The sequence below is a fragment of the Eubalaena glacialis genome, chromosome 7 (assembly GCF_028564815.1).
Source record: "Eubalaena glacialis isolate mEubGla1 chromosome 7, mEubGla1.1.hap2.+ XY, whole genome shotgun sequence".
Classification (NCBI taxonomy): Eukaryota; Metazoa; Chordata; class Mammalia; order Artiodactyla; family Balaenidae; genus Eubalaena; species Eubalaena glacialis.
The window spans coordinates 76,863,386-76,884,769 of record NC_083722.1 but is presented as its reverse complement, the minus strand read 5'-3'; the positions used below and the strand labels follow the sequence as shown (position 1 = coordinate 76,884,769).

At 48.3% G+C, this 21,384-nt stretch overlaps 1 protein-coding gene across 5 annotated transcripts in view; it reads left to right on the top strand.

Moving 5' to 3' along the window:
• Window positions 1-225: 225 nt before the first annotated feature.
• The window catches only part of STIMATE (STIM activating enhancer), a 55,095-nt gene continuing 33,936 nt past the window's right edge, over window positions 226-21,384 (top strand). For all 5 annotated transcript variants that reach the window (XR_009701494.1, XR_009701493.1, XR_009701492.1 and 2 more), the window contains exon 1: window positions 226-512. Coding sequence is in view for 2 of the 5 variants with exons in the window: in XM_061195432.1 (XP_061051415.1) it covers window positions 353-512 (160 nt within the window). In the remaining 3 variants the exon portion in view is untranslated. The remainder of the gene's footprint in view (window positions 513-21,384) is intronic.

Genomic DNA, 21,384 nt, shown 5'->3' with positions numbered 1-21,384 from the left:
GAGCTCGGAGTCCGGGCTCAGGCTCTCAATCCGTTTTGCGCAGCCCAGCTCACCTGGTCTGTTCTACCTGTGGTCAGGACCCAAGACACCGCTCCCTCTCCGGCCAGAGCCCCGCCCCTGGTGGGGGGGGGAGAGTAGGAGCGGCCAAGGACCGCCCCCACGCCGGGCCTGGCCAATCAGGCGCTGCGGTCTCAGACGCCGCGTTACGCGCGGCGCCGAGTCGGCCGCGGGGCGGAGGTACCGGCTACCGGCTCGGACTCCGGGCTCTGGGCTCGGCGGCGAGGGCCCCGCAGGTAGCGAAGCCCGGCGGGCGGGCGGGTGGCGGCGCCCAGCGCCCCTCGCCAGGCCCGCCATGCAGGGTCCTGCCGGGAACTCGAGCCATTCACTGCCGGGCGGGCCGCCTTCCACCGTAGCGTCCGGCGCGGGCCGCTGCGAGAGCGGTGCGCTCATGCACAGTTTCGGCATCTTCCTGCAGGGGCTGCTCGGCGTCGTGGCCTTCAGCACGTTGATGCGTGAGTCCGGGACCCCCGCCCTCCTGAGGCCCTGCGCCGCGAGCCTCGGGCCCACCGGCCTCGGGGACCCTCCTGCCTGAGGAGTTCAGGCCTTGGGGACCCGGGCCCTTTGGCGAAGGTGCCTTCCTCCCGCGAGCCCAGGCTGGGCATTCCCAGACGAGGGGGATCTTTGGCCCCGTCCCAGGGTCCTGGGTCCCTCGCCTTATCGCGGCAGCCTCTAGTCAGGGGTCACCCCTACTCCTCCCACCCGCGCACACCTCTCTTCTGAGATGCCCCCCTGCAACCGTGTCATCGCAAATTAAAGCTACCCAACTTAACAGCCTACGGCCATGACCCCCGGGAGGCATATTCCTTTCTGCCCCCTTTTAAAGGCTCTTCTTAGCCTCCCCTTCGGCCCCAGTCTGATACTGAGCTTTTTTCTTCACCTTCACTTCAGGATTTACTATGTCCCGTTCGCATGTAAATCCTGCCACCTTGCAATACCTGGCTTATTAGGCCGTGCATTCCGTTCCCAGTACTACTTCCCCCGCCCCGGCCCTTCGCCCTCAGCTTAATTTTCTGTTTTGGTTGGAGCCGGACCCACCCAGACTGCCTTCTTCCCCGCATCTCCTTTTTCCTCTCCTTTTCCTGAACAGGCTCACCTGTTCCATCTCTGTCCCAACCTTTCCTAATTAAGTTGCATCTCAAGTCTCCCCTGGCTGTTCCCTTTCCCAGCCCACTTTTGTTTATATTTCAGGTATCCTTCCTTTCCATGAGACTTGGGCAACTTAGGAGCTTAGTGGAGAGGCAGACTCAGAGGGTCTGAGGAGGTCTTAGAATTCCTGTGCTAAGTCATCAGGGGCCCTTCCTTGAGAGCTTCATGATGGGGAAGAAAGCCCCAGATAGCCCTTCTGGAAAACCAGAAGTTCCAACGTGTTGTCATGTGTGCCACGTGTTGAGGGGTTATGTTTTCTTAGTGTACATTCTTCCTTTTATTGAAGTGACAAGAGGCCTAGTAGCCCTGTGATTGCATTTCAGGGAAAGGAAGGGTTATAACTATTTTGACAGAGGTGTTCCAAAATGACTTGTTCTCAAAATTTCCCCACTGTGCTCACGTGGGCAGATGGGAAGTTCTTGCAGAAGGTATGCTCCTTGGCATCTGGGAAGGATCCTGCAGCTGTGTGTGTGTGTCTTGTAGGGTCCAGTTGCTGGAGTTGCACCTTTGCTTGTTTGTGATGTGCGGCTTATTTGGGTGAATTCTCCCAAGCTTTAGGTAACCCTGAAGAGGCTATTCTTGGACACCACTTTTTTTCTGGTTGGCTGGCCTTCATAAGTCTTGCAACAAGTTCCAGACTGTATGTGTTTGCTACTTTTTCTCTCCTTTTTAGTCTCTACTTGCCTTGCTGTTTTCCCTGCTGAACAAATACCCACTTGTTCCCACAGTAATAATTTGTGACGACTTAGCGAAAATCAGCTTCTGACTTGGGTGCATGAACTGTATGTCTGTATGTTCGAGACAATGTGCGTGGGTCTGCACTCCCCTCCCCACGTTTCTCTCCTCCAGGTGACCTTCCTTTCTCTCTAAAGGAACTCCAGGCTTAGGTTTTATGTTGTTCCCTGACCTAAGATTTCTTATCATAGCCCTGGCTATATTTATGGGTTTGACTGGTGCTGATGGCCCCACTAATTCCCTGGGGTTTGATACTTGTGATTCAGAGAGGGAAATGTGATTATGACAGGCGGAGTTGCTCACAGCTGAGAAGTGTGCCGGGTTGAATGTGTTCAGAGTGATGGTGCTGGCCCTGCGAGTCTTCAGGGACACAGTCACTTCTTTACTTAATCTTCACTGTGAGCACAAGTGCAAATCCCGCTGTGGTTGGTATATTCCGTATACAAAGGCGGAACTAGGAAGTGGTTTCTTGCTCAGTGTAAGGCTAGACGTGGAGGGAGCTTGTGGCGTTGGGTAGTAGGTCCTGGGACAATGATGAGTAGGGGTGATGGAGGGAAGAGTTGGAAAGGCTAGAGCCGTGTCTGCCCTGGATACAGGCATGGACATGCATCGAGAGCCCTATTCTCCCACCTAGAAGCAGACAGCAGCCCAAGGGGAGTCCCACTGATTGAGACCCAGCCAGGGAAGTACCTTTCTTCTCTTAAACTTGTTGGTTCTATTAAAATAGAACTGTGGGGCTTTTCGATTTTGCAGGGCTGGGAAGAGGAGGAAATCTCTTAGGAAGTGCTTTACATTTTGAAATGGACTTTGTTGGGGAAAACAAAAGGGGGTGGAGGTGGTCTCAAGGAATTGCTCCTGCAAGCTTCTTGGCTGTCTTCCTGGTCACAGTGCCTGTTCCTCAGTCTGGCAGAGCTGCTGTCAGGAGTGCCAGGCTCCCACCACAAGACTGCTCACCTTGCAGCCCTTGAGGGAGGTCTGGGTTCGTTAAGATGAGGCCACTCCATCCTTTATCAATTCCATCATTGGTTTCTTCAAGCATATTTTCTCTCTCTCTCTCTTTTTTTTTTTAATTGGCTGTGCTGCATGGCATGCGGGATCTTAGTTCCCTGACCAGGGGGTTGAACCCGTGCCCCCCTGCAGTGGAAGCACGGAGTCTCAACCACTGGACCACCAGGGAAGTCCCCAAGCATATTTTAAATACCAGTCATCTCTCCTGAGCAGTTGAAACTAACAGTCCCTCTCCTCTTTGGAGTCACAGTCTTTTCCCTTCCGGTGCTTTCCTCCTCCAGGGCGATGGGCTCGGACACTTCTGACAACTCCCCAGTTCTTAGGGCAGGCACTATTCCGTTTTCCTGTTGGACCAGCTCTGTTATATAGGATGGACCCATTTCTCTGCCAGACAGGCTGTGTGGTATTTTTCATCACTTCACATCCTGATTTCAGTGAATCCTCAGACCACTGTTTTTATGTTCCTTTTTCTACCCAGAAAATTACTTTTTCTCCATTTACAGGTTGCTGTGTTTTTTACCTAGAGGTAAAGGTTACCTGGAGGAAGACCCTCTTATATCTCAGGAGAGGATTTTGATTCTCACGGGGATTCCTCATCCTGGTGCTCGGCTCACTGTGTGGGGATTTTCAGACGTCTCTGGCCAGGCAGTTGAGAGTTGGTGTGGCAGTTGATCTATATAGCTGATTCTTTAAGCTGCATAAACATACAAGCCGCCATCCGCTGGCATGTCCCAGTGTCAGCATCGCCTTGTTCAGGGGGTGAACTTTCCGGAGGCTTCGGCTAAGGTACCCTGTGTGTCCAAGGAAAGCCAAACAAACTCAGAGGCAAGCTTTTAAAGGGCCTTCCCCCTCTGGGTTTTCTGGAGTGTCACTGAAAGTCATCGGGTGTCTGAGTAGAAGGAAATGCTTTAAACGAGGGACTTTTGTCATACTCTACCTGCCGAGCAGCTTGTTTTGGTGGCTTTATCTGTAGTCTGTGACTCAGTGAAGTCACAGCAGAGCAGAGCTGAGCAGTCCTGGAGCTGCCCTGTGTGTTCCAGCACAGGGCAGTGGCCCAGCCATCAGCAAAAGGTCAGTATTAGCCAGTGTGTGTGTTGGCATTAGGGGTATTTACTCTCAGGACCTGTAAATGCAAAGCAAACTCAAGCCTCCTTCACCATGCACCATCAGAGTCCTGGGCTGAAGTCTAGACAGAATTGGCTTTTTAACAAAACAAGCATTTTGAGAGCTTGGATAAATCTCCCTGCCTATTTTCATGTTACAGATCTGGGGACTATCCAACTGAGAGAAGGTGTCATTGTTTTATGAGAACACTGATGGTGCTGAGAAATGATAGCATTTTTCCTGAGGCCCAAAGTAACATCACAGACTGCTCTACCCAGCTTTGAAATCTTAATGTCAAATGAGTCCGTGCTGTTTTGGCGTGTGGTGAACTGGCCTCCCTGTGTGTTCTGTACAGACATAGGCATGTTGGGACAACCTTTCCTGGGATCACCTGTCCCCATGCCATCCTAATTTTTATCTTAAAAAATGTCAAATATACAGAAAAGATGAAAATAATACAATGAATGCCTATCTGCCCTCCACCTCGATTCAGAAATTGTTCGCCTTTTGCCACATTTACTTTATCTCTTTATACTTTTTTTTTTTGGCTGACCCATTTGAAGGTAAGTTGCAGCCAGCATTACACTTTATCCCTAAAAACTTCAGTTGAGTCTCCTAAGGATAAGAATAGTTGTCTACATAACCACAGTTTCTTTTTTTTTTAATGAATTTATTTATTTTTTATTTGTTTATTTTTGGCTATGTTGGGTCTTCGTTGCTGCGCGCAGGCTTTCTCTAGTTGTGGCGAGCGGGGGCTACTCCTCCTTGCGGTGCGCAGACTGCTTGTTGCGGTGACTTCTCTTGTTGTGGAGCGCGGGCTTCAGTAGTTGTGGCTCGCGGGGTCTAGAGGCGCAGGCTCAGTAGTTGTGGCGCACGGGCTTAGTTGCTCCGCGGCATGTGGGATCTTCCCGGACTAGGGCTCGAACCCGTGTCCCCTGCATTGGCAGGTGGACTGTTAACCACTGCGCCACCAGGGAAGTCCCCATAACCACAGTTTCGTGATCACACCTAAGAAAATTTATAACCCTGCAATATCACCTAATATCTAATATTCACACTTCCCCTAACATCACAGGTCTCTTATAGCTGGAATTTTTTAAAAACTATGATCTAATCAAGGTCCACACTTTGCATCTGGTTATGATTTTAAGTCACTTTCACCCTAAAATAATCTCCCCTACACACACACACACGCACACACACACACACACACACCACACACCACACACGAGTTTTTTTGTTTTTGTTGTTGTTTACTGACATTGCCTTTGGAAGAGTCCTGGCCAGTTGTTGTGGACGGTGCCCCACCTTCTGGAGTTGTCTGGGTGTTACCTTGTTGCGGTGTTTGGACGTTTCATGGACCCCTATGTTTCCTGAGTTGGTCTGGAGGAGCCATTAGATTGCGATGACCTTTTTTACAGCAAGAACACTGCGTGAGCAGTGCTGTGTGCTTCATGTTACACAGCACCAGGCGGCACGTGGCATCAGTCCCACTGTTAGTGATAAGGTCAGTTACTGGGCAGAGAGGGCACGTCTCCAGCTCTCTCCCTTGTAGGGTGCATTTTCCCCTTTGCAGTTAATACATTATCTCTGTGGTGGTAATACTTTGAGATCTTGTGAATATCCTGTTCCCCAGTAACTTTTCACTTCTGGTAAAATAACGAAACTCAGTGATGGCTGAAATGGAGCTGGAGCTCATATATGAAGGTGCCATCTCTGGGCCTGGCACCCATCACACAGTCAATAATGTCGCCTTCCTTTCCTCCCCCACCCCGGAGTGCCAGCCAAGGCACAGGAAGAGCATTCTGTCCCAGGCTGCTGTTGTGCCCACAGGGGAAAGGAATACGGCCAACATTAGCATGGAGGCCTGTTAGGGGGGTCTTTATTTTCAGAAAGTTTTCGGTTTTCTAAATGCTGATTCATCTGGTAGCATTTATCCATAATGGTGATCTCCTTTATTTATAATAAAACTTCACTAATTTGGAATAAAATCAGAGCAAGAGGGAGTTATCTGAATTAGGGGACAATCTGAGTTGTAATGCATTTTTTGCCTTTTAAATACCTTTGTTTTTCAAGTGTTGCCCTATAGGAACCTATCAAGCCTTTACTGCTTTAAAGAGCTGTTTAAAATCCTTTGCAGTTAGTACAGTGTTTGCGTGAAGATGAAGTCTCCTCCTGTTGAAGGAGTTTTACAAATGGTTAAAAATAGCAGAATCCCTGGCTCTGGAACCCATCTGACCTGGCTTTCATTTCTGCTTCTGCCACATACTGCCCTTGAGCAACGCACGTATTTCTTGAAGCTTTGGTTTCCTCCCCAGCGAGATGGGAATGATGATTTTTCTGGAACTGAGGATTAGAAGGGTGTGTGTAAGGAAGCTGGGTTAGTGTCAGGCACATGTTGGGCCTTCCATAGTAGGAGGCGGGATGTCATCCTCATTGTCATTACAGCATTCGCATTCAGAACTCAGTTGAAGAACATCTCACAAGTGCTTGAGTAACTTGTTTTCTTATTATTATTTATTTTTTTATTTTTGGCTGTGTTGGGTCTTCGTTTCTGTGCGAGGGCTTTCTCTAGTTGCGGTGAGCGGGGGCCACTCTTCATCGCGGTGCGCAGGCCTCTCACTATCGCGGCCTCTCTTGTTGCGGAGCACAGGCTCCAGACGCGCAGGCTCAGTAGTTGTGGCTCACGGGCCTAGTTGCTCCGCGGCATGTGGGATCTTCCCAGACCAGGGCTCGAACCCGTGTCCCCTGCATTGGCAGGCAGATTCTCAACCACTGCGCCACCAGGGAAGCCCCCTTGTTTTCTGAATTAGGTTAAACATTTCCCTTTCGGTCTTGTTTACTCAACATGTTTACCTTTAGCCCTCTTCTCTTAGACTGCATAATAGTAAAAAAAACTGTAACCCAGACAGCATAGCGATTGCCGATTCCAAGTTAGCAGACACTCAAACCAGGTGGCTTTGGTGTAAGTAATAATCTCATTCCTTCACCTGACCCTTTCTTGTGTTTTCGCCTACAGAGTCTCACGTGGGCGCTGAGCGGGCAGTGGGTGGACTGGGGCAGCCCATTTACAGGTGACGAACCTGCATCCAAGTCCCTGGCTTCAACAGCCCCAGGTCCTGTGGTAGCAGGTGGTACCACTGGCCGCTGGAGCCCACTTTCCTGCAACTGGCTCTTTATTGAGTCCCTAGTATGCCGGCTCTTGTGCTCAGCATTTGACGTGCTTCACAGGAACCTGGAAGGGAGGGGTTGTTTTCATTCTGCAAACAAGGACAGTGAGCAGGTGAAGTGTGTAGCACAAGGTCCCAGTTGGTAGGTGCAGAGCTGAGATGTACGCCAGGTCCCTCAGGCCCCAGTCTCTCTCAGCCACTTCCCCCGATGCCTTTTTTCACCTCTTTCCACGGGTGCACTTATTACTCTCTATCCCTGGCTACTTCACCCCCCCCCCCTTTTTTTTTTCCTATTTGTATAATTCCGAGTTTCTTTCTTAATGATTCTTCTTTATGTCCAGAGTATTATCTGGAACTTCAGATTATTTTGTGGCTATTGATAACGTTAAACATGTCAATGTGAAAAGACCTACCAGTCCTTTCGTGCATGTTTGAATTCCATCTTAGGTTCGCTTTTCTGGCCTTGGCCTTTGTGAAGGTTTGCCCTGGCTATGTGAGGATGGCGAGCCCGCCCTGGGACTGAGGTCCAGCCTCTGAGGCAGAGCCTTCCGGAGCTGCAGGGGAGGCATACATGAGTCCATTCTGTAACTCATGAGGAGGGGTTTCCAGGGCCCTCGGTATTTCAGGTTACCTGCAAGTTTTCACAGAATTTGTTTCCCTAGTGCTATACGATTATAAGGAGCGTAGTTAATAATCTTAAGAGTTAGGGATGGCCCTTAAGAGTTATCCTTTTCTTCATGTGTACATAGAAGTGGTCCGTGCATCTCTTTTAGATCACTCCACTGCTAGGAAGTTATCCATCTAACCCAGGGTTTTTCAACTTGGCACCATTGACATCTTGGGCCAGGTAATTCTTTGTTTTGGGGGGCTGTCCTGTGCCTTGTAGGATGTTTAGCAGCATCCCTGGCCTCTACCCACTGGATGCCAGTAGCTCCCCCACCCCTGTTGTGACAACCCAAAGTATCTCCAGACATTGCCCAGTGTCCCTTGCGGGGAAAATCACCCCTGTTAAGAACTACATTTGTTCGGTTTGTAGACTCAATCACATGCAGACTCTCATGTGAGCTCTAGCAGAATGGATCTGTTAAGGACCTGGGTTGCAAGTGTGGCCTTGACAAAGAAGAGCTGAGACCCAGTCTCCTGTCCCTGAGGGACTCACAGCTGGAGTGGGCTGCGTGCGTGCTGGCAGATCATTCCATTGCAGTGTGAAGAGGGCTGTAGATGTTTGAACAGACTTAAGAGGAGTGATGAGGGATTCTGCCAGGAGACCTTGGGAACCATCTCTGAGGAAGCCCTGCTTGGTCACAACACTGGAGGTGAAGGAGATGTGAGGGGCTCTCGAAACAGAGGGAGTGGTGAGGGCAAAGGTCCAGGTAGGAGATCACGAGCGTGGCCATCGGTTCTGGGGACTGGAGATAGTGGGGACAGAGGCTCCCAGAAAAAGAGGCAGTGTGCTTGGAGGGATTCCAGAGAGCCGCCTTTTTTCAATTTCAGGCCTATTTTCTACAACTTAAACTTAAAAAGGATGGTGAATTAAATCAAGTCAGGTTCTGTGTTTACCTCAGGCTCCTTTTGTTTGTTTGTTTTGTTTTTTGGCTGAGCCGCACAGCATGTGGGATCTTAGTTCCCTGACCAGGGATTGAACGCTCGCCCCCTGCAGTGAAAGTGCGGGGTCTTAACCACTGGACCGCCAGGGAAGTCCCTACCTCAGGCTCCTTTTGCATTGTTTCTTTGAGAACCTTTGTTTTAAAGCAGTTTCATCACATTCCTTTTAGACCTCATGGGGTCTCCCAGGGAAGGTCTACTGTTTGTATCTTTGGGGCTGCAGGAAAAGAAAGGGGAACCCAGTGACCTTCTCCCAGCCCCCCAGCCTATTGGCAGTGTGCCTCCTGAGATAGGTGGTGTGATGATGTGGGCAGACCTGCTGGGCCTGCTCAGTGCCAGGCATCGTGTATTAGCCCAGTTAGTCCTCACAGCCACCCTGAGAGGTGGGTGCTAATATTGTCTCCGTCTCATACATAAGGAAACTGAGTCACAGGGAGGTTAAGTAACCTGCCCAAGGTCACACAGCCAGTAAGTGGTAGAGCCAGGCCGTGTGGCTCTGGAGACATTGCTTTTAGCTAATAAGGGAAGCAGCTCCTTATGCGTAACTGGCTTCTATTGACTGTCCACCACACTCCACACAGGTGTAGACAAAGTGGAGATGCTTCCATCCCTGGATTTTTGGTTCAGCCTTGGTTGTGGACAGCTGTTGGGTGTGGTCACAGAGAATAAGCCTGGAAACCTCTAGCCCCTTTGAGTGGGGCCCCAGGCTGTGGTGGGGTTGGGCTTTGCTAAAGAACCTCTCTCGTGAGAACTCCAGTCCTCAGCATGTTCTAGAACTCCTGCACTAGTACAGCGGGGTTGCCAGCCCCTGAAATCGCATGGTTGCCTGTGAGAAAAAGACTACTCATTTGAGTTACTGCAGCCCCGGCTTATCCGACATGCCACCACCCCACCCCACCCCCCCCCCCCCCCCCCCCCGCCAACCATGTTCCCTTTGATTTAGAGCATCCTTTGCATTCTAAAGGGCATCTTGCGCCATGGTCAGGTTCCACTTGAGCCACTTTGCCAGAGGAGGAAGCAGGAGCTGGCGAGGCTCAGCCTCCCCCAGGGCGAGGGGGGAGGAAAGGTTAGGCTGGGGCGCTCAACCAGTGTTTTCCTTGGCTCTAAAATTTCTTCTAAAGACTTGGTGTCGAGGATTTGTGGCTTTTCCTTTCACCAAAGAGTGATAGGTGTCAAGAGCTTTCCTGTTTTTTCTCTGTTCTCTCTCATGGACCAAGTTGTGTGCACAGTAGGTTGGGACACGTGTTTTTTATACGTTCACCTTTCTCAAAATGCTTTAGTTCCCCCCAGCTTGTGTTCTAGTCCGTGGGCTTTTCCAGCCTCTTAAGCTCATCAGTGTTCTTCATGGGCTTTTCTGTTTTCTTTGAAGACATTTTCGCTTAATAACATGAAAAATGACGCAGAAAGATGACTCAGTGACAACTCCTGGGTTAAATGACACAAGCCGGGCCGCGGTCCTGAGGAAAGAGAGAACAGCGGCAGCGCACACGAGCCTCTTGCCAGCCCCGCGTACACTGTGTCTTGGCCCAGGCGGCATCAGAGCATGAGAGCAGGTTTTTCTATCTGGGTAGTGAGTTTGGAGCTAAAATATTTGCAGGTGGTTCCATCTAGGCCGTGCACGGAGCGGAGACTCACTCAGCGCTCCCTTGAACGGTGTGCAGCACACATGCGCTGTCCTTCTGGCTGGAATTTTGCTCTTGGGGTTTCCAGGCAGCAGGCTTGAGGACTGCAGGTCTGCTGTTTCCACCACTGCCCCACCCTCAGGCTGGTGACGAGGGCCGGGTGTTGGGGTCCCACAGACACAGTGTAGGGAGACTTAAATGAATGTGTTTTTTCTGGCAAGAGCTCTGCTTGTATAATTCTGTCCCCAAATTCTCTGTGAGAAATCTCATCAGTTACTGGCAAAAAAAAAAAAAATCCAATTCTGTTACATGAAATTAGAGTAAACAGGAATGTTAAATTGCCTCTCAGTCTGCTTAGCAGATTACATATTGATTTGTTTTTCTCAACATGTGTTAAACTAAATAATTTACTAATACGCCAAATAGGTAAAAATCTCCGGGGAAACATCCAACAAGCACTGTAGTCCTGCTAAGGACCTGCCTGAGTTCAAGGACCACTGCTGCGGATGGGACAGCGTCCTGGGTGCAGCCATTTTACAGTGATCTTGTTCTCCCAGCAGTGGAGGTTCTCGGGCCGGGCCAGCGCGGACAAGGCTCAGGCTGAATTTTGGTCAGCAGTGATGTGAGGCGTGAGGGCAAGGAGAGCTGGGGCCGGGGGGCGTTGTCTGACCCTGTTCAGAGCAGGTGGACCGCTGAACCATACCGGGAGCTCCTGGGTCCTTGCTCCCACTGGCCATGGCTGCCAGTGGTGTTATGCAGTGGGTCCTTCTTTGCCTGGGACTAAGGTGGCATCCTGGCGTCTTGAAGGACAGCCGGGCTCCTGGACCTGGTGCCCCCATCTTCGTTTCTGAGCTCTTTCTTTGCTACAGACATTCCAGCCACCACAGTCTGGCACTGTAGCCCAGGCCAAGGAGAACAGCCATGATACCAGACAGTGGGTTGCAGCAAGATGTCACCTGCTGCTCTTCTCTCAGCCCCAACACCTGCCAGACCCGTTCCCAACTCCTCCCCTTACCCACAGTCTTCTTTCCCCTAAGTGCTTTTCTCCTCCCACCCTACCTCGCCATATCCTCTGCATCTTCCAAGAAGCGCGCTCCCTAACGACCTTAGCCATTACTGCTCTCCTTTGAAGTTGAAGGACATACAGTCTGTACTGTACAGGTTAGGCCTCTGCATGGCTCTGCCTCTCGCTGGGCTGGGCTGGGCTGGCTTGGCTGCCAAGCTGGTGCTGGCGCCCTGGCTTGGTGCTCAAGGCCAAGGCAGAAGCTTGCTCCCTACTGGGAAGCTGCTCAGAGGGAGAGCAACGAGACTTAGGAGGTGGGGGGACTGAGATCTTTCTCTTCTCTAATCACTACATAGTTCAGAATTCATTTTCTAAGAACACAGGTGTTCTCTTTTAGAACCATGGTACAATTATTAATGCTCGGGAAATTTAACATTAACATGTTATTATCAATCCGCAGTCCATATTCAGATTTCATCAATTACCTGAGTACTGTCTTCATAGCTATTTTCTCCCGGTCCAGGGTCATACTTTGGATTCAGTTGTCACATCTCTTTAGTCTGTAACAGTTCCTCAGCCTTTCGTTGTCGTCTTAGCCTTGATGCTTTTGAAGAGTACAGGCCAGTGACTTTGTAGAGTGTCCTAGATTGGGTTTGTCTGATGTTTTCTCATGATTACATCCAGGCTGTGTGTTTTTGGTGGGGATGCTGCATAAGTGATGCTGTGACCTCTTCAGTGTGTCAGACCCTCAGGCACCTGATGTTGGTTTATCCCAGTATTGGTGAAATTCTCTGACATCTTGGGTAAGGTGGTTCCTCTGGGTGTCTCCAATGTGAAGGTAACATTTCCCCCTAGTACTTAATAAGTAAATTGTGGGGAGATATTTTGAGACCATTTAAATGTAGGATCTATTTTCAGTCTTCCTTGTAAAGCCTGTTCTGGGTGGGAGGGCAGAACCACAGGCCCTGAAGGTGCTTTGGCCAGTTTTGGCTCTGGTGACAATACTGAGCACTCACATGTGTAGAGTGTTCGTTATGTGCCAAGCCCTGTACATGCCTTACCATTTACTTCTCACATTAGCCACGTGAGGTGGGTACTCGTATTACCCTATTTTATACCTGGAGAAACTGAGGCACAGAGCGGTTAAGTGAATTGTCTAAGGTTGTGGCAACCAATAAGTGGGATACTGGAATTCAAACCCGGTGGGTCTCACTCCAGTGCTGGGGCTTTCCACTGCTGTGTGTGCAGTGTTCACATGCAATTCGTGGCACAGGGACGCTGCTCCTCTAACCTCTGGGCTTCCCATGTCCTCTGTGTGTGGAGTTCTTCAACACCATTTGGTTCTCATTGTCCCTCATCGGCTTGGTTTTTCGCTGAGAGCATCAATGCAGTTACTTTTCTAGGCATGATAGGTGGACTAGGAAAAGCTAAAGGCTTTTCATTTTGAGATTGGAATCCAGTAGGGCATGTCGCTGAAGCCAGAGGAATCTTTCCTATGTGGATAAATTTAACACTTGAGCCCATGCAAACGTAGATGAGGCTTTTGCCAGAGAAGGGGCCACTGGTATAGAACTCACCCTCCTTCTATAAGCAGTCAGAAAAGAGGCCAAAATATTATGAAACAACCGTTTGCAGAAATTGGACAACAGGCAGCTCAGGATCCCTGAGGGAAAAGAAAGTAATGAACTGAGCCCTCTGGTCTTCCCCTCAGCTTTCTGCTGGAGGCAGTTTCCAGATCTCAGAGTAGTGAGGAGCAACCCAAACAGAGTCCAGCAGCCTTGCTGAGTTGAGAAGACGAAGTTGAGGAAGCCAGAGCAATTGGAAATTTCAGGGACAATATGGAGAAAAAAGGGCTACATAGAGGAAAAGCTCAAGACATTTGTTCAGAGGTCTCAAGTCCTTTTCTGGATATTAATCTGTGTGTGCATAGGTGAAGCAAGGGGGAAGCGGTTGTTACCGAAAGCTCTGCCTCTCTGTGCACCAGTGCCAAACTGAATCTCGGAGACAGAGTTTTAGGTGAAGTAGAAGAGAATAGCCTTATTCCTTTGCCCGGCACAGGGGGACACAGCAGGCTCCTGCCTCGAAAAACTGTGTGTCCCAACCCCAGATGATTTGATGAGGGTTTTACAACAGTGGTTCAAGGATGGGGTCTCTGACAAGATCTGGGTGTGTGTAGGGTCTGCACTCCTTTAATCTCGTCTCAGGTGGTCTCCTAATCTTGATGAGCTTCTCTGGTCCCTTTAATCTTGCCTCAAGTGGTTTCTTGACTGCTCCTCCCTTGATTAGCAACTGTTCGAATCTGCCCTTTGGAACTCAGAAAAGGTCGTGGAGGCTGGATTCTTGCCTACAAGAAACGGGGGACAAAAAAGACCTCCATGCCTGGGAGCCCCACAGGGCCCTGCTCGGTTTCGCTATGAGCTGGACTATTTAGGACGGGGAGAGGTTTTTCTTTCTAGTTAACGTGAGAGACGTTGTTGAACACTGGGGGCATTCACTAGACACCTCAAAAGAATCATGCCTTATCTAGCCCTAGAAAAAAAGAGTACATGGCTTAAAAACAAGCCTTGATACCATACACAAAAATTGAGTAAAAATACATCACAGCTCTAGATGTAGACGTGAAAACTGTAACACTTCTAGAAGAAAACGTAAGAGAAAATCTTTGTGACCCTGGGAAAGGCAAAGATTTCTTAGGATACAAAAAGCTTGAACCATTAAAAAAATAATAAATTGGATTTCATCTAAATTAAGTATCTCTGGCCTTCAAAAAATACTGTAATGAAAATGAAAGGTAAGCCACAGACTGGGGAAAAATATTTGCAATATGAATATCTGACAAAGCATTTGCCTTCAGAATATGTAAACAATTCTTACAATTCAGTAAAAAGACAATGCAATTTTAAAATAGGCAAAGGATAGACATTAAGATATACAAATGGCCAGTAAGCACATAAAAAGATGTTCAATATCATTAATCATCAGGGAAATACAAATTAAACAATGATGAGATACCACGGTACACCGACAAGAATGGCTAAAATTAAAAAGATTGACGATACCAAGAGTTGAAGAGACTGTGAGCTTTGGAACTCTTATAGTACTGCTAGCAGAAATATAAAATGGTACAGCTACTTTGGAAAACTGTTGGGAAGTTTCTTATAAAGAAAATTACACCTACCATACAACCTAGCAATTTTACCCCTAGATATTTATTTACCTAAGAGAAAAGAAAACATTGTGTCCACGAAAGCACTTTCATAGCAACTTTATTCATAATTGCCCCAAATTGGAAACAATCCAAATGTCCATCAACACATGAGCAGATAAACAAATTGTGGTATATTCCTACAATGGAATCCATGTCAGCAGCTAAAAGGAATGAGCCACTGATAAAACAACATGGTTGAGTACGCTGAGCAAAAGTACCCAGATAAAAAGAATATATACAGACTTCCCTGGTGGCGCAGTGGTTAAGAATCTCCTTGCCAATGCAGGGCACACGGGTTCGAGCCCTGGTCTGGGAAGATCCCACATGCTGCAGAGCAACTAAGCCCATGCACCACAACTACTGAGCCTGTGCTCTAGAGCCCGCAAGCCACAACTACTGAAGCCCACGTGCCACAAGTACTGAAGCCCACGTGCCACAACTGCTGAAGCCCACGTGCCACAACTACTGAAGCCCACGTGCCACAACTACTGAAGCCCACGCGCCTAGAGCCCGTGTTCCACAACAAGAGAAGCCACTGCAATAAGAAGCCCGCGCACCACAACGAAGAGTAGCCCCCACTCGCCACAACTAGAGAAAAGCCTGCACGCAGCAACGAAGACCCAATGCAGCCAAAAATTAATTAATTAATTAAATCTAAAATAATAATAATAATGAGGAGCACAGTGGAAGATAGAATAGTGAACCAAGTGGAATGTCTGGAACTGAAAATATAATTTCTGGAAATTTTACTGGTTGGACTTAACAGAAAATTAGACTCTGAGGAAGAATAGATTAGTGAATTGAAAATACAGCCACAGAAGCTTTACAAGTTGAAGCACAGAGAGAAAAAAGACCAAAAAAAATGAACAGAGCCTCATGGGAAAATATCAAAGGTCCAACATGTAATTGGATTTCTAGAAGAGGTGAGAGAAAAAGGGCAGAAAAAATATTTTAAGAGTAATGGCTGAGGGACTTCCCTGGTGGCACAGTGGTTAAGAATCCGCCTGCCAATGCAAAGGACACAGGTTCGAGCCCTGGTCCAGGAAGATCCTGCATGCCGTGGAGCAACTAAGCCTGTGCACCACAACTACTGAGCCTGCGCTCTAGAGCCCGTGAGCCACAACTACTGAGCCCGTGTGCTGCAACTACTGAAGCCTGTGCACCTAGAGCCCGAGCTCCGCAACAAGAGAAGCCACCGCAATGAGAAGCCCGTGCACCACAACGAAGAGTAGCCCCCGCTCACTGCAACTAGAAAAAAGCCCGTGCGCAGCAACCAAGACCCAACGCAGACAAAAATAATAAATAAATTAAATTAAATTAAATTAAATTTAAAAAAAAAAGAGTAATGGCCGAATGTTTTCCAAAGCTGATGAAAACTAAACTCACATAGGAATTCCCTGGCAGTCCATTGGTTAAGACTGGGTGCTTTCACTGCTCTGGGCCCGGGTTCGATCCCTGGTCAGGGAACTAAGATCCCACAAGCCATGAGGCACTGCCAAAAAAAAAAACAAAATGTAAACTCAGATCCAGGAAGCTTAACAAACCCCAGGTAGGATAAACACAAAGTAAATCACACTAAGCCACATCATAATCAAATTGTTGAAAAACAGTAATAAAAGGAAAATTGTAAAAAGCAATGAGAGGAAAAAAGACATTATGTAGAGGGAAATAAACATAAGAACTAATACAGACTTTTCATAAAATTATTCAAACCAGAAGACAATGGAACATCTTTTTTGTAAATTAATTTATTTATTTTTGGCTGTGTTGGGTCTTCGTTGCTGCGCGCAGACTTTCTCTAGTTGCGGCAAGCGGGGGCTACTCTTCGTTGCAGTGCACGGGCTTCTCATTGTGGTGGCTTGTCTTTGTTGCGGAGCACGGGCTCCAGGCTTCAGTAGTTGTGGCTCGTGGGCTGTAGAGCTCAGGCTCAGTAGTTGTGGTGCACGGGCTTAGTTGCTCTGCGACATGCAGGATCTTCCCAGACCAGGGCTCGAACCCGTGTCCCCTGCATTGGCAGGCGGATTCTTAACCACTGCGCCACCAGGGAAGTCCTGGAACAACATATTTAAATACTGAAAGTAAAAACCTGTAAACCTAGGATTCTATATACAGTGAGAAGTATCTTTCATAAATAAAGGCAGGAAAAAAAAACAAAGGATGATCCTTTTTTACCCAAAGCAAGTGCCTCCAGTCCTTATATACTGCCATATCAATTCAGCTCCTGGAAGCTTTTACAAGTTTTGTCATCTTTAGTTATAATCTCAAGAGTTAAGTCTGATGATAGCAAATTATAAAATTGGGGAGAAATTGAGTTGTTTTCTTAACTTTAAGAATAACTTTCACCACATTAACAAAAAGCAGTGCAGCAGTGTGGCCTTGGGCTCCTAGAGGCCATGCTGGGAAATCGTGATCCCAGTGCCTCCTCTTTATTGTCTGCTCCTCCACCCTCCCCTGCTCTGCCGAGGCGTGCTATAAGTGCCAGGCCCTAAGTCCTTTTTGATACCCCTCCAGGGCATCATTTGGGTCCATGCTGCCCTTGTCAGTAGACTTCATTGCACTGATAGGATGTCCCCTTGTCTGGGTGATTGAGAACCTGAATTGAGCTTACAATACCTTTTTGGTTGTTGCAGTAGAATAGGGGAAGGGGAAGCTCTTGTAGGGATGGACAGAAACACTGGTGACAGCATCTAGTGCCTTGTTCTTTTTTCTTGCCTTGGAGGGCTGTTAGCCACCTAGGTCAGCAGAGAGAGTGAGCGTGTCAGCTAAGCTTGAGTTGAAAAGTAAAGCAACAGCTTCAAGTTCCCCCTTGAAAGGTTCACCCATTCCACGTTCAAAAATAAATAAATATTTTTTTTAAATTTAAAAAAAGCAATGGACACACCTTAATTAAAACATACTTTATTGCTGAAAAATGCTAGTCATCATCTGAGCCTTTAGCGAGGAGTAGTCTTTGTGCTGGTGGAGGGTCTTGCCTTGATGTTGATGCTGCTGACTGGTCAGGGTGGTGGTTGCTGAAGGCTGGGGTGGCCGTGGCAGTTTCCTGCATTGACTGACTCTTCCTTTCACTTGAACACTTAGAGGCCACTGCAGGGTTATTAATTGGCCCAACTTCAATATTGCTGTGTTTCAGGGAACAGGGAGGCCTGAGGAGAGGGAGAGTGATAGGGGAACGACTGGTGGAGCAGTCAGAACATACGGTATTTATGGATTAAGTTTGATCTTATATGTGCGCTGCTTGTGGCAACCCAAAACAGTTACAATAGTAAAATCAAAGGTCACTGATCACAGGTCACCATAACAAATATAGTAATTTTAAAGTCTGAAATATTGAGAGAATTACCAAAATGTGACACCAAAACACAAAGTGAGTAAATGTTGTTGGAAAAATGGCACCGATAGATTTGTTCAATGCAGGGTTGCCACAAACCTTCAATTTGTAAAGAACGTAGTATCGCCGAAGCACAGTAGAATGAGGTCTGCCTGTATTCTTATTATTTACCTAGTCTTTAGCAAGCCAGCCTGTTGGCTCACTGCTTGTATTATAACTGGTAGGAAATCGGAGTTTCTACATTCCACACTGGATTGTTGATACAAGATAAATTTCAGACTAATTTGCTGTATAATGAGCCTTTGAGTTGTGTGTGGGAGTCAAATAGGGGCTAATCTTTGAAGTGGAGCCTGCTCATTCTGTGCAGGTGATTTTTTACACATTTTCAGTCTTCTCAAGTTCCTTTTTTGTAAGGAGGCAATTGATCTTCCTTTTCCTCCCTCCTTCAAAGGGGGGCTCATATCTCAATGCTAAGGGAGAGGAAGTGCTCAAGTTCTAGCTTGTATACAGTATAGAGCTTTGTTCTATAGAGTTGTTGTATAGAATTTTTGTTCACTGCCCTGAGCACTCAGTAAGTCTCTCCAGAGCCGCCTGCTCTTCCCTTGCCCCTAGAATGTACTTAGGTACAGTCAGCACTATCCTGATTCTTGTGTCAGATTGTTTGGTCGTTTCCTGAGTGAATGAGTGAGCTCTATGCTTGCCCACCCACATCAGGGGTTCAGCCTCTGGCTCTTCTTGCACAGTGTCAGGTGTGGTAAGATGCTTATTAGCTAAGTCTCCCGTGGGTAGCTTGGTTGAGGAGCAAGCCCAAAGGACGCACATTCCCAGCACTATTGCCGGGTTGGAGAGTCTGAGGACAGGTAGGCAGGCCCGACCTGGGCCCTATGCGTCCTTTTTTCCCGAGGTCTCGTGAGTTGTGCCAGGACTTTCTGAGCAGGAGCTGGCATTGGCAGGCCTGTTTCAAGTGAGAAATAGCAGGACCAAGGCATGCTGATTCTCTGGGGTTCATTTATGTTCATTCTAGACTTCTAGGAAGGCTGGAACAAAGGCGGACACTATTGTGAAACAATCCCAGAACATCACCCAGCAAGCACTTCTCCAAAACCCAGCACACTCAGGTGGCTTCTCCTCACTGCCTGTAGGTGTGGTTCGTAGCCCTCAAGGAAAGAGGTGGAGGCTGACTTCCTTTCCACGGGCTCTTCAGCCAAGCTGTCAGCCTAGCTTAGCAGCATCCCTGAGGCCGCTCACTGCACATCCTGCATAATAGGACAAGGGATGCAGAAAAACTTGATGGTGCCTCTCATGACCACCATGCCATGTGGTGGGTGTTTTTCCAGCGCTCTCATGGAAGGTACATCGGCGGGATCCCAGTAGACAGACGAACAGAGAGAGCACTGGGAGTACAGGAATCCTAATTTAACCCAGACCCGCCTTTCCTAGGACAGCCTGGGGCCCAGTCCTGGGGGTTGTGGTTTATTATGTTGTCTCTCCCCCTGTACTGGCGTACACACTTCTCATTTATCACTCCTTCCTCTCACCCAGGCCACTTGTTCTTCCTAAGTGGAGAAGAGGTGAAAATAGCTGTGAGAGGAACCCAAGGTGCCTGAAGCATCTGACAGACTACTCTAGATGGGATTCCCACTGCCAGCCAAGGAGGACTTACAGATATTTTAGTTCATAGGGGACTGATGATTTCTTCACTTAAGGTCCCAAGGCTCCCTGGAGTCAGGATATTATTGTAAAGTTAAGGCTCCCTCAGCTGCTCTCTGCTGCCCTGACACCTGATTCCCAGGCTTTGGGACTGAGGAAATTAACTCTGTTGCTTGTCTTCTGCTCAGATTCTGGTTGGTTACACAATGTATATTGTTGAAAAAGAGAAGGCTCTGGGTGCCAGCTGCCCTGAGTTGAGACGCTAGGGAACAGGTCTTAAATGTAGTTTTATAACTGTGGTATCAAGAGAAGAGCTGCTCTTCTATTAATTTCTCTGCTAAGGGTGCTTATCAGTTCATTTCAGTTAGAAGGTGAAGCCCCAGTACATTCCCAGAGGAAGAGTCTTCTGCTGGGTAAATGTGTGGTACTCTCACAGAGCAGTGCCCCTCACTTGCACGGGTGGTGGGAGCCTCTCTGGTCTGTGAACAGACCTTCCTAACTGTGCCACTTGGTCCTGACAGCCCAGGAGCACAGAGCCTGGAGCAGCAGCCAGTGGGAGGGGGCATAGGGCTGTGGGGATGGTGGAGGGATATTGCACACCCTGGGAGACCGGGGGCTTTCCCCCTCCCCGCTCCAGCTGCTTGGGCTGCCCAAGAACCTGGGCTGTTCTGTGGGAGGCCGAGTGGTGGCAGGAGCAACCAACCTTGGGCAGCGCTTGTCTGAGACCTGTTGTAGCCTCAGCCGGTGTGGCCTCTGCCTGTACCAACGAACTTCAACAGCAAACAGTTTCAGTTTCCACCTGCATTAAGACTTGAATTGATTTTTTAACTGCAAGCCTTGAAATTTTGGATGATGCATGTATTGTAGATATATATGCTATAGCTACCGTCAGTATAGAACAAAGTTTTTGAACTATTTTTCTATCTGTACTTAAATTTTCTGAGTGAATTCTCTTTTGGAGGCTGTTCTTTCTTTTTTTTTTAATTTTATTTTTATTTTATTTTTAATTTTATTTATTTATTTATTCATTTATGGCCGTGTTGGGTCCTCGCTTCTGTGCGAGGGCTTTCCCCAATTGCGGCAAGCGGGGGCCACTCTTCATCGCGGTGCACGGGCCTCTCACTATCGCGGCCTCTCTTGTTGCGGAGCACAGGCTCCAGACGCGCAGGCTCAGTAATTGTGGCTCACGGGCCTAGTTGCTCCGCGGCATGTGGGATCCTCCCAGACCAGGGCTCGAACCCGTGTCCCCTGCGTTGGCAGGCAGATTCTCAACCACTGCGCCACCAGGGAAGCCCCTGGAGGCTGTTCTTGACTTTTGTTAATGCTGTCTGGATTGCACATAGAGGTTTGCATTTCAGAAACTTTGCATTTTATACCGAGGGGCCTAGCCCAGTCAGTCCTGATGCTGAGACTTGTTTTGTGGGGAGTGAGGGTCAGCAGTGGCCTGGGTTCTGGTCCTGAGTACCACTTGCCACCTGTGAGACTTCAGCAAGTTCCTAAACTGCACTGAGATTCAGTTTCTTCATCTAGAACTTGGGATGATACTATCCTCCCTGGGTGGATGTGAGGAGTGATTGAGTTGGCATAGCTCGAGACTTCAGTATTTTGATGATGACGATGATGATACCGTACCTGATGAGGCTTTCTCAGAAACCCTCCTAGAAACTCAGGTGAATTAGCCATGCATGTTGGGTTTAGGTAGGAGACAAGGTTGTTTTTCTTCGAAGGTGAGGCAGGGTTTGGTT